Source organism: Anarrhichthys ocellatus, unplaced genomic scaffold (genome assembly GCF_004355925.1).
Source record: "Anarrhichthys ocellatus isolate YVR2014 unplaced genomic scaffold, GSC_Weel_1.0 scaffold6532, whole genome shotgun sequence".
In the NCBI taxonomy this organism is placed as follows: Eukaryota; Metazoa; Chordata; class Actinopteri; order Perciformes; family Anarhichadidae; genus Anarrhichthys; species Anarrhichthys ocellatus.
This window is the reverse complement of record NW_022286506.1, coordinates 1-1429: the sequence shown is the minus strand read 5'-3', so window position 1 is coordinate 1429 and position 1429 is coordinate 1. Positions and strand designations below refer to the sequence as shown.

The following is a 1429-nucleotide window of genomic DNA, read 5'->3' as shown; positions in this document are numbered from 1 at the left end:
TGGAGCGGCTGTCTGAACCTACAGTTAGCAATAAATGCTATTCAGAGCTAGGAGTGGCAAACAGACAACACAGAGGAAACGAGTGAGAGACGAGTGTTGACCACATTTATGGACCCATAATCTAGTAAACGTTTACGTGTTGATTTTAAAGTAAAGTTGATATGTGTGTGTGAGAGCGAGATACACGCAGCGCTGTAACTACGTCTGAAAAATAAAACTTCTAAAACTTTCCACGAACTGTCTGTTTGAGTTTATAGAGGGAGATGTTAAGTATCAAATACAACCTTTCATTATTAAAGACTACTTTATTACTCTGTCGTATTTTTTTTTAACTAAGCAAGCAATCCACTTCCTGTTTACACCGTCACGCGCATGCCCAGTGTATGTTAATGGTCACGTGCTGTCCGCCTTCGAAGGCTGCCGTGTGGACGCAGATCAACTCGAGAATGATGCTGAAACTCCCGTGTGGACGGAGATCGTTTCTATTTGACAACTCTGCTTCTAAATGGAAACGGAGTAGTGTGGACATGGCCGGAGTGTTAGGGGCCCCCCCCCCCCCAAGGATGTAGTGTTTACTCCAGCCTGATGGATTGTCTGTCTGTATCAGCCTGTCTCACCGTCCATCCGCCGTCATCCTGATGAGAGCGACCTCTGCTGGCGTCCCCACAAAGGCTCCTGTAGCTCCGGCCGTCATACCGATCAGAGCCTGTAGGAGGAGCCACAGAGTCAGAGTGAAAGCAGTGGAAGCTGCAGCTGGAGGCTCCGCCCTGAAAACAGACAACGCTTCGGTACCTTGAGGAGGAAGTTGGGCGGTCGTCCGTCGTCTCCGGTCATCTTCTCAAACAGGACGGTGTAGATCCCAAGACGGGTCGTCGTGTAGGTCGCCTGACGCAGCAGACCAGCTGAGAGACTGAGAATAAACAATAAACATGTGATATTCTCCTTTAATCAATAAAGTGTGGTATAGAGTACTAGATGAAGTAGTGTATAAAGTAGGAGGTACCCGGTGTAGATGCCTCCCACTCCCTCGTTCTTCAGGATGGAGAACAGAGCGTGGAAGCTCGTCTTGTACTCTCGAGCCGTCGTTCCCTGACCGCTCAGCTGCATCCTGTTCTTCACCAGGTCCAACGGCTGAACAAAGACGGTCGCACCCATTCTGGACACACAGACAGGTACACAGAGAGAGAGAGAGAGACACATAGGTACACAGAGAGAGAGAGAGAGAGACAGAGACACACAGGTACACAGAGAGAGAGAGAGAGAGACAGGTACACACAGAGAGAGACAGGTACACAGAGAGAGAGAGAGAGACAGGTACACAGAGAGAGAGAGAGAGACAGGTACACACAGAGAGAGAGAGAGAGAGACAGGTACACACAGAGAGAGAGAGAGAGAGAGAGACAGGTACACACAGAGAGAGAGAGAGAGA

The 1429-nt window shown here is 49.1% G+C and overlaps 1 protein-coding gene across 1 annotated transcript; it reads right to left on the bottom strand.

The window, feature by feature from the left end:
* Nucleotides 1-555: 555 nt before the first annotated feature.
* Nucleotides 556-1226, bottom strand: LOC116380237 (mitochondrial 2-oxoglutarate/malate carrier protein-like). The gene is made up of 3 exons (XM_031842184.1): nt 1004-1226; nt 793-910; nt 556-706 (listed from the first exon to the last, which is right to left on the bottom strand). Exons 1-3 carry the CDS (start codon nt 1198-1200, stop codon nt 614-616), a joined length of 408 nt encoding a protein of 135 aa, XP_031698044.1. The 5' UTR covers nt 1201-1226; the 3' UTR covers nt 556-613.
* Nucleotides 1227-1429: the final 203 nt, after the last annotated feature.

Coding starts and splice junctions, on each gene's coding strand:
- LOC116380237 (XM_031842184.1), bottom strand. CDS start 1,200: ATGTGTCTCTCTCTCTCTCTCTGTGTACCTGTCTGTGTGTCCAGAATG. Junction 911..1,003: donor GTGGGAGGCATCTACACCGG/GTACCTCCTACT, acceptor GTTTATTCTCAG/TCTCTCAGCTGGTCTGCTGC. Junction 707..792: donor CGCCCAACTTCCTCCTCAAG/GTACCGAAGCGT, acceptor CTCCTCCTACAG/GCTCTGATCGGTATGACGGC.